The following is a 13,068-nucleotide window of genomic DNA, read 5'->3' on the forward strand; positions in this document are numbered from 1 at the left end:
AAAGATGTTTAACTACGTGTTTAATCAGTGAGATATTTAATATAAGAAAAAGAAGTGTAATTTCAATGGTATGTCTCAGTTTTTGTAGATGATGTAGTCAGTATAAGAAATCTGTCAGCATGACTTAAACTGTAAGAAATAAATGTTTAAAATGACAGAAAAAGCACTGGCATGTTTTTGCCTAAGTTAATTAACAAAAAGCTTTCTTTTTTATTTTACTCTGAAATCACTGTAAATATATACAGAAATTTCTCTTTTAGATAATGAAAAAAGTTTTATGTCATTTACTTATTTACTTTTACTTAATTACAATGTTTCTGTATCAATTACCATATGGGAGGTCTCCCCTCCTTCACATTTCCCAAAGCACTGCAATGGGCTGGATTGGATTCTTTGCTGGGCCAGTTCTAGCTGCCGGGCCTTATGTTTGACACCCCTGACCTAAAGTATCAGAGTACTACATCAACATGTGTACTGCTCTATATGTATGTGATGAAATCAAGAAAGATGACAACTGCCTTGGCTGCTGGGCAAGAGGTTTTAAGGTAGTCAAATTTTGCGCACAAAAGGTACTCCATAATAAAAGAAGGGGATAACAAATACATCTGAAACCTACTTTACCATTTTTGTGCTACTGCAGACAGTTTCAGCAAAACTATATGGGATAACCTTTATGCTTGGCTTATTAGTGTCCATGGAATAACTGGGCCTTGGGGGCGGGAGATAATTTTAGCTTGTTACAAGCAAAATAGGTTACAACCTTCGCTAGCTGCGCTTCTGTTTAGGACAAAGTAGGACACTAGCACTGCACTACACGTTCAAGCCCACTGCTTTCAGGATCACATTGCTCTTATCTGCAGTTTACGTGTATAGTGCGTAACATGACACAAACCTGGCCTGCTACTTGCACTGTCATTGGAACCTCCAGGACTCCTGTGTCACTGTCAAAAAACTTTGCATCTTTGGACAGGGAGCGTCTGTGAGAAAGCAAAAAGGAAGGTGTGAGGAAGTCGCCATTTGTCATAAAAACAGCTTTATCTTCATGTTCACAAGCAGAAAAGAGCAAAGACATCAAGTAGAGGCTGAAAACAAACAGGTAATCGCAACAGTGATTTTGATGCGTTTTTATTTGTTTTGTTAAAATACAAAAAATGCCATCTGTCGAAAGCCACAAGCCGGTGAAGAAAGAAAGAGAAAGATTCAGACCCTGAAGACCCATTACTTTACTTTAACCCACGACTGTAGGATCGGCACGCCGGGGAAAGCAGGAGAGAGATGCAGAGCGCGCCTCCACACTACTGTAGGTTGTAGCCATGGTGATGGGAGACGTAAGTATGATTCAAAGAGGACCAGTAGTCATGCACAGGCTTATGTAAAACTCCAGTCCCTCAATATCCCTCAGTGTCAAGAGCTGCTCTCGTGCTAGCACCAGTAAAAAACTGCATATATGCACGTATGCAGAATTCATTAGCATGTAAAAAAAAAGAAAAGTGGTCAAATGTCAAATGCTGTTTGTGTCTTAGATCCACCCACCACCTCCTCTCTCCTTCTCCTAACATCCTTCAATTTTCTTCTCTGCTATTCCTCGCTTTCCCTCCTTTTCTCTCCTTTCAACTGCCTCCCTCTGTCTTTTCCTCTTTACACTCTTAATGCCGGTTGAAGGCTTGAGAGCTAATGCTGTAAATGTCATTGGTTTTAAGGCTCCCCAGATGCTAGTGTGTCTTTTCAAAGCACTACAACCGCCCTCGCCTTCAGCAAATCTGTCAGCTTCAAGTTCGAGGAAAGGTTTGTATTTCGTACGTCCCAGAAACTGCTCTACGACAACCCCATTCATGACTCAAAACCCACAAAGGTCACCTCCTCACCCATCAAAATTAAATCTCTGCAATTACAAAGTCCTTTTTTCCCCCTGCATAGGTTGACCAATGAGTGCAGAGGGAGTATTTAAGGAAGCACTCTTGTTCTGCCTGCTAATAGAATCGCTGCTGGAGAGTCACTCTTGAATTAGCTTGGCAGGGCAGAGTGGAAAAGCCTGGTGGGGCGTCGCCAGGCCCATATGCTCGGGAGAATTTTGTCGATGGATAGGCTTTCAGATTTGTCAGTGTCCTAAACAGATTTACTTGTGTGCTCTTCCTCTCTGCAGCCAGATTATCCACAGTCCAAAAGTAATTCTCCTCTATAGCCTTTATGGTACTTCAGAGATTAGTAGATGCAGTAAAACTCAAATGGTTGTTCTAACTACCGAGCCGCAATGCAAATAACCAGAGTATTTCAAGTGAAACTACTGAAATAACCTGTTCAATCCAGCAGGTGTTTTTTCTAATGACCAGCTTTAATCTATAACAGTGAGGAGGAAAAAACAAGAAGGAAGCCTGTTTTTCAGGGGATTTTATGAGCTTACAACACAGCGTTTCCTTTCGCTTGAGTAAAAATAATGTATTCACATAGAAAATATATACATTCCTCTTCAGTCTGCACTCGTATTTAGACTTCTCTTCACCATTAAAAAAAGTGATTATGAAAGGGATTACAGATTAAGAGGCTTAAGGATTTTTCACTGTGCAAAAACGGGCGGACGAGAATTACAGTAAATGACCATTAAGTAAAAAAACATAATGATGGGAAAGAAATAAGTTACGGAAGTTATTTTGTTTGCTTGTTATCTTGAAACCCACTGCAGTGTGAACGTTTCTGATGAGAGTTGTGCGTTAGCAGTTAAAGTGCTGGCAGAACCATTCAGTCTAATCTGCAGTAATTTATCCTTGTAATCTCCCTTTTATCAGCTGGAACTGCCAGGGTTGGAGACATTGCCTGCTCTTCAGAGATTACACCTAAAACCACTAATTCGAGTAGTCCTGTTCAAATGATCCCGTCATCAGCAAAAACAGGGAAACAAATTTCCATGGGTTAGATTGAAATTCTCCACAGGCACAACCTAAGAATGTGCTTTCCTTTTCTGTGGGACAGAGTTTAGAAGAAGCCAAAATTTAGGACCAAAAGAGCCAGCTCACATGGCATGGTAATGCATCTTATAATGGTGCGGCGTGTAAGGTTTCAAGACAAATGTAGTATGTTACAATAAAGTACAATATGTAAAAAACAGGGAAACTCTCAAATGCAAAGCAATTGTGATTGTAGCTTTTGTGCTGACAGTAAATGACAAAGTAAAAAGACTAAACAACCCTCCGCCGAACAGAAATGAGCTAACACGAACCGCATATCGGGAGGCACAAATGTCACGAAACAAAATGGCAATCACTCTGATTCCGTCAGCGTCCATCTGAATTCAAACGAGCAGCATTCCTCTTCATCGAGCGGGATCACAAACATGTGAACCATTAGATTTAGTACAGTACAGAGGGGATTATGCTGCACATGGAAGAATGTGAGGCAAAAGAGTGAGTGGGCTAGATGTGACAAATAAAGGTGGAGGAAGACAGGCAGCGAGGGCTGAAGCAAGAAGAGATGCTGAATGATGTGGGCAGGCTAAGCACAATCCCTCGGAGCAGGAAGCAAGAATGTGCTCACCCTCTCCCAAAAGCCTGAGGAGGGGAGGCAAGAAGGAAACACCTGTATAAAGAATGAAAGCTATGAGTCATTTGTGAATCCAGATTTAACAGTGTGTGAGTGTGTGCGCGGATTAGACAGTGAGTGAAAGCAGTGCTTCTAATGAGGACTTGGAAATCCAATGATAATCCCTGGCTGAAGGAATTGGCAATGCCATCTTAAATGACACACTGCCACTGCATAACACAAAAGCAAACCTACCAAAAATCAACAGATTGGGAGGCGAGATCCAACCATGACAGAGATGACACATACAGGGACACAGCTTGATGACATGCTGGAAACATACTTGTTTTCCATCCAATCATGTGAGTTTCTGCTGTGGATGAAGGACACTGTTTGGGTCCTTGGGGTATCTTAAAGGAGAATTAAAATCCACCTTTTGAGACCATACTTACCTACAGGTTTATGTCTTTGAGAGACATAAACCCCTGATAATCTTTTAAAAACCCAGATCATCGTTTAATAAAACTCACTGGTGTTTTGAAGATACATACAAAACCCTTAAACACTCAGTTTAAAATTGTATTTCATGCATTTAGCTCACAAGTGGAAGTGAGACATATCTCTGTTTCCACCTGCGTCTACCACGTGTGTCCAACTGACTACTCGTGTTCAGTCTGTCTATGTCACTTCCAGTGAAAGTTCAAAGGGCCTCCACGCACAGCCCTTCGTCCATCTGTCACTGGTCAAGCTCCAGATTTGTTTAGTAAGGGCTAAGCACTAATAAACATATATTCCAACTGCTGAGATTGTCAGGACAAGGTCTTTTTGTGACACATGCCAAAACAAAATAACAAGATATTTTCCTGATATGTCCTTGTTGGCAATACATCATGGCACAGTACAGTTCACACTACAAAAAGAGATGTGTCCAAATATGTCTCACAACACCTCATTAAGTTTTTTGATTGATCTGATCATAAGTAGGGTTCCTACATATTAGATTTAAGACTTCTTAAGGTGCTTTCTTTGCTACTTGGAATGAAACTCACGGACCCAGCTCTGGAGGACTTGGGGGTACGTGAGCAGTTTTGACTGTTGTTGTTGTTATTATTATTATTATTGTTATTATTTGGGGATGTGTGTTTTTCTGCACTATGCTGTGTTATTCTGTGTTCCACTCATTATATGTATAGGCAGGGTGTGGGTGTGTACATGTGTGTCTGCGGGTGTGGCTGGAGGATGGAGGACAGCCACATGCAGGCCTGATGGGTGTGGCCCTGCAGGAGGACTGGCCACACCTGCCACACACCTGTTGGTGATCAGGGCTCGTCGGGGGAGCTACTTAGGAGAGTGTTGGAGCTCCCACCGGTGTGGGATCATTGAGTTGTCTTCCCAAGTTAGTGTGTGTCAGTGTATGACGGTGCAGTTTGTGTATGCCCGCCAGGGTTGGTGTTGACGGCTGTTTCTGTGGTTTTCCCGCAGGTGGAAGAGTGGACCAGAACGGCAGCACGCACGGGGTGTGCGAGAACACAACAGCAGGAAGCACGAGCACACACACGGGAGTCAAGGGAGCAACTGGGATTTATTGTGTTTACAGCTCTCAATGTAAATAAATGCACTGTTTGCACACAGAGCTCTGTGTCTGGGTCCTTTTTCCCCATATCCCCACGGTCTGCTAGCCAGACCGTGACACTTAGGGTTAGAGCCACAAATTGTTTTTGTACTTCACTCAACTTGCAATCTACTTGCACATTATACCTAACATGTCCTTGTTAGATCTGTAAAAAAACAACTAATTGAGGCCACTTGGTTGAAACTGCCGTTTCCAATTGCACCACACTCTTGCTACAAAAAACAATACAACATGCCTTGTATACAGCTGACAGTCAGGTTTTGGCCATGCAGCAAAATCTTAAAACATGCACATACCATTAGCTATCTGCTACCTATCAATGACATAATACAAGTGTACATTCAGTAAAAGGTGTATTCATTTTGTCTTGATCTGTGATCATATACATTTTTTCTTGACAAAAATAATAAATAAACACATTTAGAACTGATTCTAAACAGGATATTATCTTGTTAATATACAGTCTGTGTATCAGACTGTGACATAATTACCTGAGAGAAAATAAGGATAATAAACACACGATGTTAGATTGAAAAATTAAGCAACGCAGCAAAACAATTTAATGCCAGACTTACACTTAGTGATATTCTGTTCTCAGAATTTACCATGCTGAGCTTAATGTTCTAATAATAGATCTACAATCTACAAACAAACAAGATTTACCACTATGAGAACAGTGAAAACAGTGTTGTCCACTCAGAGCACAGGGATCTATGTCTGGTGTCTTAGGTTATATAAGCAGATTCAGGACCATCATATAAGCAGTGGTGAATCGTGAATGCATTGAGGGATGAGAGGAGCTTGATACTAACAAAAAGAGGCAGAATAAATGCGGAGTTAGAGCTGGAGAAGTGAAAGAGCACAGAAACACAGAGGACTGCAGAGAGAGAGAAAAACCCAAAGAGAAAGAAGTATAATTAAGCACAGAGGTGATAGGCCAGGAAAAAGAGAAGTATGTGTGAGTGAGTGGGAGAAGACGCCACAGAAGCAGGAGAGAGAGACAGAGAGAGAGAGAGATGGAGTGATGAAGTGTGATACAGAGAGAGTAGGGAGGGGGTGAAGCTGTAGTTGTGTTAGTGCTCATGAAGGATGCACCATCTCAGCAGCAGCACAAGTAAAGCTGGACTCTAATCCTCGCATTAAAAACCTCTGCTGATTCGCTAAGCCAGATTACTGACATTTTCCCACTTTCCTCTACTGCCACCCTACTGTACGATGAGCACTGCATGCCCTTAACTTTTGTCATTTGCAACGAAAATGACCTCCTGTTATTTATTTATTTATTTATGCATACACAAATGTCTTTTCAGTTATCAATACGCAAGGCTGTTGAACTGTGAAACGAGAAAAAAAAGGAGTGTGGGGGCAGAGTGTGTGAGTATGGGCAGAAGAATACTGACACCCACACAGAGTTTTTACCGCACGCCTCTCATATTTGCCCTGGGGGTCCCCTTGTCCGCTCTCCTGGCATTCAAACCACAGTTCAGCTCCTGCCTCTCCATCTAAATATAGAGCCTGTATTGTTCTTGAAAGAATTACCACATCCTTCAAAGTCATTAGAAACCATTATCACAAGCCTTCATGCCCCTGCGATTAGAGGGCAGGTGTGTTGTAGAAACTCTTTTATACCTGCTGGCTGCTGACAGGCTTCAGATTGTTGCCTTTTGTAACTCTGTAAGACTCCTCCGCTTACTTGCTTTGGAAAAGGGAATTGTGTCATAAAAGCATTGTAGTAAACTAGTAACGATATCACAACAGATTTCTGTAGCCAGTCACAACACAGGGAAACACGATTTATAGACAAAAAGTAGGCTAGCATAAATTTTTGTGTAAAATTGACGCAGTGAGTGCTCATCACAGCTTCTTTAACTATTTTGCTCATTGTTTTCCGCCACAAAAGCTATTAACCCAGGCAGCTTAAACTGGCAAATGAGGGTTGAGATGGTGGGCTGTGTTATACTTAATAATTGTAGTACACATTAATCCACTATAGCACTGACTGTGAGGCACAGATGGAAGCTAAGTTGCCCAAGGTACATGGATAGTAGTTGATAAAACAGAGTGAGAGAAAACAGGTAGTTTATTTCCCACTTTGCAGCCTGGAGAGCAGGAGAGCACTGTTGAGCACTGATCTAGCTTTCTATAATCCCTAGTCAGTGGGCATAAGTGGAAGGATATCAGCTAAACAGGTAAAGTAGTATTAAGTAATAAGATTTATCTGGTTCACAGAAATTGATATGCATGTTGAGTTTTGTTGAACTGTTTTTGTATGTGCAAAATAGCTAACACCAACAGTAGGCTAATATGATAAGTTAGCTAAGTTAACAGTTGTAGTTTTTGTTCTTAGAAGCTTTTAAAATTAACATGAACTGTCCTGTCATAACAGTGTATCGATTTCTTCTTTACTATAATCACCTGCTTTTTTAAAACATTAAGTGTGGAGTGTACATAATCTACAGCAGTTTTTCCACAGAAAAAACGTTTACCCTTTTTAAGAAGCAGATTACACAAAACTGTAAGCCAGGATCAAAATATATTACAACTTCTCTTTGGGGTGAAACAGTTTGCACTTTCATAGAAGGCTGATAGAATCTTAACAAGGTTATTCTAAAATAAGATTATCACTGCTCCAGTGGTTCCATTATCATTGCATCCTCTGTGTGTCCTTCCTTACCTCGGGATGAACTTCAGTTGGGCACTAAAGCTTGATTGAGCCTGGATGAAGCCGGTCTTTGGTAGGATCTCCATGTGCTTCCTCATGTCCTGACATACCTCAAAGGTCAGTTTCAAAGCTGTGCTGGCTCTGCCATGCAAAAAAATATACATATAAATACATAATCCATGATATATAAAACACAGGCAACAATATACAAGAATACTTTATTTTACTGACATAAAGGTAAAGATGGCCGTTCCACATTATCTGAAGCGGATCTCAGATGTTAAATACTCAGAACGGACAATTAACTGTCTGAGCGTCCACATAAGAAGCAGGGGCTGTTGTGGAGGACCACATTAAAAAGCTCATAAAGAAGTAAAATTAATAATGAGCAGAAGTGAGTTGAGCTTATTGGTTCAGTCCTCCCCAACACTCCCTGTTTCTCATTAACTTTCTTAAGTTAATTGTTAAATGAAGGGTAGCTTACTTATTGTATGGCAATGAAATATACATATATTATACATTTCGCCCTAAAACTTCTTCTGTTTGAGGTTAATTCATTTTTTAGTTAAAAGCTAGATTCTTTTTGTTTTCACACTGTCACCAAGTGGTTGCTCAAAGGGGAATTGTTGGGTTTCTCTCTAAAAAATGGAGTGAATTGCACTGAGATATCCTGTATGATTTGGTGTCAGATGAATTAAAACTGAAGTTAAAGACTAGGCTGGGCTGATCATAATAAGGAATCCAGATTGTATTGTATAGTCTGTTAAAGTAAAGTTTGTCAGGTAATTTTATAACTTCTAGTTTTTGGATTCCTCAGACAAACATGCCTCCAAAATGAGTCCCTTTTTTTTTTTTTTTTTTTTTAGCTCTTTCAAGTGTAATAACCAAAAGTATGATGAAACCCTGTTTAAACCTGCTATCCTTCGAGGACTCAGCAGGTAGCTACTGAAAGAATTTGGTCTCAGTGACACCCACAGAAAATGTCTTTTATGGAGAAATCTACCCCAAATCAGTATAATTTAAGTGACCTAATTTCCACAAGCTTCAACAGATGGTTGTGCCCGTGGCTGCAAGCCTCAGTTATAGCTGAGGCTTGTGATATAAATGGCTCGTCACCTTGGGAATTTCTCCAACACATCCAATACAGCCCACACCTTCAAAAAACAATGACAGTACAGTCAAGCTGAAAACACAGTTTGCTGGAGGTGACACATGTATACATAATATTTTGTTGTGCTTGCTTTCATCTTCAAAAGACACAAAGGTGAGCCTTTAGCGAGCTGTGGCCAAATAGACTGAGGGACCCGTCATTATTTGATTCTCCTCTCAAAAGAACTGGCCCACTTTGAACAGGGAGGTCAGCCAGATGGTTGTTTCCCCGAGGCAAGGACTCACAGGGACACTTGGGGGATATTAAGTTGCTATCTTTATGCCAGCTAAATGACAGCCTTCAAATTGCTGGCAGAGGCATAATCATGGATACATAACAATTTAGGGTAATTAGGCATTTTAATTAACATGGGCATTTAACTCAACCTGTCTTGATTTTACTGGCAGGCAGTGACCAGTTCATTTTTGAAGCAATGCTTAGTGGAAGTCCACAGAAGTATTAATACTGTGTAATGCAGTGATATTTTAGGCAAAAAAGAAGTAAAGGTTATTTGGCTTCAAGTAAATCCTCAAAACAATTACATAACACCAACTTTAAGATGCACATGATCAATTTTAAATATGTACAACAGTTTGAAGAAGTGAAGGAAGGTCCATAACAAAACGGCATTCCCATTTTGCGTGAAAGAACTTGACGCACAGACCTAACCTCCACACTATCAAACAACATCACCAGAGTGAAGACAAAGTGAAAATAGTGTTGAATATATAACTATAGATATGATATTTCCTCTGGGTTTGGTTTAGTTTATGCAGGTGGTCTCATGCATGTGCTGTGGGTTTAACAATAACCCATTCTTTATAACAAATTAAATAAAAATCACTGGAACTACTTGCAGTTGGATGCCTGCCTGGGCTAGTTTTAGGCAGTTATTATATAAATGAATCTAGCTAGTAACTTTTTTCACGTTCTTTCACTATATTTAACATCAGTTTCTACTCTTCAGTGCCAAAAACTTTAAGTAAATGCTAGGTTAGGCAAATGGACAAAAGAGCTCATGTCTCTTATCAATAATGCAGCAAAGAAAGGCAACATAAAAACACAACCTTTTACTGCCTGAGTGATTCACAGAAGCTCCAGCAGGCTATGAAACGCCTGTAAAAAACTCCCACTGTGACCCTTTGGGGGCTCCGTAAAAATAGTCCTAAAAAGTTAAACTTTCTTTTATTAGAGCCACATAATAATGCTACTCATTACAATCAACAAGGTTTAGTGGGAATGATATCAGGTCATGTTGCATAAAGGTTACTCATGCTGAGTCTACATAGAGTGCTGAATAACCAAGTGCCTGGACTCTGAGTGCCCACGGCTGCAGCAGTGGCTCTGCCTTTTCTTAAAAGAGACAGGTGGCTGTGCTTGCATACTCCACATGTACTCCAAAGCCCCATGGGAGACTAAGCCTTCATGGCAAGCGCTCTAGGCAACTGTCCCCATAATGCAGCACTGTCTCCTTTTATCCCACATATATATAAAACTAACCTGCCAGAAGAACTGTTTTTTTTTTTATAAGTATTTACTGTATGTTGCTATTTTCACATAAAAAGTAAAGAAAAAAGGTTAATTTGATCTCATTCCTCAGGCCAAACTAAACAGGTCTCAGACTGAGACTAAGATAAGGTACAGTTGGCGCATTAGAAATATAGAAAAGGGAGAAAAATCAAGGACAGAAGGCTTTGTGAAATAAAGAAGCAGGGTGGTTGTGTTTTTGTGGCTGGGTTTGGGCAGGAACGCTCAACTCCCCATCTGGTGCCAGCAAAGGAGTATTTGAAAGTCCGGGCTGAGTGTTTGAAATATTAAAAAAGAAAACACCCTGCCAACTGTGTTCAGAGTATTCCAATCACCGGCTCACAAGCCAAAGTCAAACACTGCACATTTTAAAGCTTCCTAAAAAAAATACTTTCAATTAGTAGGAGTGATATTCCAATCACTGGCTCACAGACAAGATGGACATATTCAATTATGCTTTGTGCTTTTCTCTTAAAAAATCTGTCACAAACTTGGGAGGACTTGTGGGATATCTACTAACTACTTAAAGAAAAAAAAAGTGACAAATTCCATGATGAAAGCAGCAGCTCTCCTATTGTTTTCCCCCCAAAAGCCTGCCAAGCTATTTTGTGTTCAAATTATTGTCTTGGAGGCAGAGTGACATATTGCATGGTTTGCTGGTGCAAGCATTAGCATTTTTTTTTTAACTTTAAAAGCTGCACTTCACACTGACACTGTCATCGTCATGTTGTCACATGTGCTGGTGTGCCAGTGCACCAGATGGCAGTTGTCACAAATCCCCTACCCCCACACATGCACTACCTCCCCCACATGATGTGACACAATGACTGGCTAGGTGATGGACCTCACTGCTGCAAATGTTACTGCCCCTGGTGTATTCCTAACCTCGTGTGCCTAACCTCATCATAATGCATCACATCCATAATCAAAGAGGATTTACTTCTGTTCTGTGCTACAGTATCGGTCAAAGAGGACTGTGGTGATGCCATGCTTTGTTTAGGAACATTTATCTGTTAATTCATCTCTATTATATTTCATCCACGCGTTGAATTGTTAAATGTCTCAAAACGCTACTTGGCTGTAAGCGTAGTTAGGCGGAGAGTTTGATGTTGGACTGAAAAGTAAGCGGGCCCTGTCAATTTTAAGGGATTTCCTTGAGCCGTTTTGCTGTGAAAATGTCTGTTTTGGCAGAGACTGAGTATATGAGAGAGTTTTAGTAGTGCATTCAGCAGATAAGCCAGCATGCTACATCAGCAGTCCACGCCACTTTCCAAACTCTATTTCAAGGATGTTTCTGAGCATAGCAACAAATAAAATGGGAATATGACATGCACCACTCATTTCTAGGTTGAGGGTTTCATATATCTTGTTAAAAATAAAAACTTTAAGATGCATTTCATTCCTTCAGTTAAAATAATATTCTAACAATATAGGCAACAGTTAAGAGACTTATATGGGCTGGGTGGATGAAAGGGTTATTTAGTAAAAAAATAATTACCCTGCTGGCCTCACTCTTGTATGTATTTTGTAAAACACCAAGGGGACAACCACTTTTTAGGGTTTGGTGTTCATGAATTTACTGAAGTTATGTTGTTTTTGTAAACCCGAGCAGTGTACTTCTTTTTGCATGACTTGTTTCCTAGAAACACATGTCTACCGGCTGTGCATTAGGCAATTTTCACAGTAATACGCTGCAGTACAGAGAAAAGCATTGGTTCACATCACACTGACTTTGCACAGCTCTTACAAAGACAGCTATGTGGTTATATGTTCTCATATGCTTTTAGTGCATCCACTGACTTTCAAAAAGATAAATTCCACTTGCTTTTTTTTTTTTATCAGTCTGGGCATATATTTGAAAAACGTCTAAAGAAAGAAATACAGATCTTTCCCTCTATGTATTAAATGCCACCGTAATGTTAAACAAGCCTTAGGCAGTATTCTTGCATCACATACTGGAACAGAGCATAATCTGTTTATCTGCCATATGCTGTCATGGCTATCTATATAGTCTTTCTACCAAATTAGACATTTTATTGTGATGAAGACGCTTTAACAGGCCACCTGTTGCATAATGTTGCGTTGGTTAAATGTCTACAAAAGTGGCTATTATAATAACACCCTTAACTGACATGCATATAAACATGGTACTAAGTTGTTTCATATTGCACTTTACCCAGAGACAGGTACCTTATATTGTCATATTACCATTGCATGTCTAAATATGTCATATTATTGTTATACACTGTTCACACAGTGTTTAGGCTTTAGTCTCATGTAATTAAAATGACTTAAACTAGTATTACACACACACACACACACTAGCCTTTTATGACTGAAGGGTAAAAGCCATTGTTTATCCCACGCTGAGGTCAGCTTCACAACTCTGTTACACTTAACTTTTCTTGAGACTCTAGCTGTCATTGGTCATGCAGAATAGCATGCCTTGTTAGCAATACAACACATAACGCTGATGATTATTACAAAGATATAGATACAAGGGTGCTTTCGTTTTCTATAAATATTAAATGTCTCAGATACAAAACTATTTGAGATGTCCTATACTTAACTGAATATTATTAT

At 40.0% G+C, this 13,068-nt stretch overlaps 1 protein-coding gene across 7 annotated transcripts in view; it reads right to left on the minus strand.

Annotated features, from left to right (window-relative positions):
- Nucleotides 1–13,068, minus strand: part of cfap74 (cilia and flagella associated protein 74) — a 50,547-nt gene that overhangs the window by 14,134 nt on the left and 23,345 nt on the right. For 6 of the 7 annotated variants that reach the window (XM_085144556.1, XM_085144558.1, XM_085144555.1 and 3 more), the window contains exons 22-23: nt 7,821–7,949; nt 893–977 (exon numbers count right to left, since the gene is read on the minus strand). In XM_085144556.1, coding sequence (XP_085000682.1) covers nt 893–977; nt 7,821–7,949 — 214 coding nt within the window. Of the gene's footprint in view, nt 1–330; nt 442–892; nt 978–7,820; nt 7,950–13,068 lie in introns of all 7 variants that reach the window. The other variant, XM_085144559.1, reaches the window with a different exon arrangement.

This window comes from Neolamprologus multifasciatus, chromosome 20 (genome assembly GCF_963576455.1).
Source record: "Neolamprologus multifasciatus chromosome 20, fNeoMul1.2, whole genome shotgun sequence".
Lineage (NCBI taxonomy): Eukaryota > Metazoa > Chordata > Actinopteri > Cichliformes > Cichlidae > Neolamprologus > Neolamprologus multifasciatus.